General features: G+C 36.9%; 1 protein-coding gene across 1 annotated transcript in view; it reads right to left on the bottom strand.

Moving 5' to 3' along the window:
- The window catches only part of LOC108692166 (sorting nexin-8-like), a 23,033-nt gene that overhangs the window by 19,198 nt on the left and 2,752 nt on the right, over positions 1–1,083 (bottom strand). The window contains exon 2 of the mRNA XM_018200326.1: positions 382–509. Within this exon, the coding sequence (XP_018055815.1) occupies positions 382–509 (128 nt within the window). The remainder of the gene's footprint in view (positions 1–381; positions 510–1,083) is intronic.

The raw sequence follows: 1,083 nt of genomic DNA, 5'->3' as shown, positions 1-1,083 counted from the left end.
CCCCCCCCCCCCCCCCACATGTTAAAAAATTGTTTTTAAATTCATGCGCACTTTAATAATTAATTCATATTAAACAATTAACTTTCTTCAAAATTTTAACTATTTTTTCAATATATACATTATTATGTACATCAGATATCAGATGACATAGATAGAATTAAATAATTTCAATGAATATCTTCAAATTCGGTGTACATTACAATGTACGCAAAGCCTGAAGAAATTAAGACCGCAAATACACACAACTGATTGTGAATATAAGGAGAATCTCAATGATCTACCCTAAATCTTTATTGATTAAACAATATTTTTCAGTGTGAATTTATAATATACATCCAGTTTTACAAATAAATAAATAAACGAGACATAGAAGCGCCATACCTGATTGACGATGGAGCCGCTTAGCTGCGATTTGACAAGTAGAGACCTAAACACCTCGAGCTTCACATTTCCCCTGGTGGGCGAGCAAATCTTCTCGTAGACTTCTCTGTAGAACGCCGGTATAGAGCCTGGGATTTGCAGGAGAGAAACGTGAGAGAAAGAGAAAGAGAAAGAGAAAGAGAAAGAGAGAGAGGGATCTCCTCTCCGATGAAGTCCTATCGTCGCTCACTCGCTCTCTCGCTCAACGGCTGCTATAACGAGGCCTTCGCTCGCTCTACCTGTGACCGTTCTCGTCGGTCGCGCGTGACGAAATGTACACGAAATACGTGCATGCGTTCGTACCGAGTCGGTCGTCCCGCGAATGAGCGTGCTTTTGTTAAAGGAAACCTGAGTGACTTTCTCTGCGTTTCTTTATGAGAAACCATACCTATGAAAATCTATCGTGTTGATTTTCCTGTCCTTTTCCTCAACTCAACGTCGTTCTCTATTTAACAGCGGGTACATTGAAACCAATGCAAACATATACAATCACTTGTGAGATTCGCACGAAAGCTAGCTTTAGAAGCTAATCGAGTCAGTTTTGGAAGCGAATCAATATTTTTATATGTAAATATGTTAGATATATATGTATATATAATTAAAATTATATTATAATTATGGAAAGAACAATTTTATTTAAGTGTTTAAAAATTTATTATTAGA

Source organism: Atta colombica, unplaced genomic scaffold (assembly GCF_001594045.1).
Source record: "Atta colombica isolate Treedump-2 unplaced genomic scaffold, Acol1.0 scaffold107, whole genome shotgun sequence".
NCBI classification, from domain to species: Eukaryota; Metazoa; Arthropoda; class Insecta; order Hymenoptera; family Formicidae; genus Atta; species Atta colombica.
This window is presented reverse-complemented; position numbering and strand designations above follow the sequence as displayed.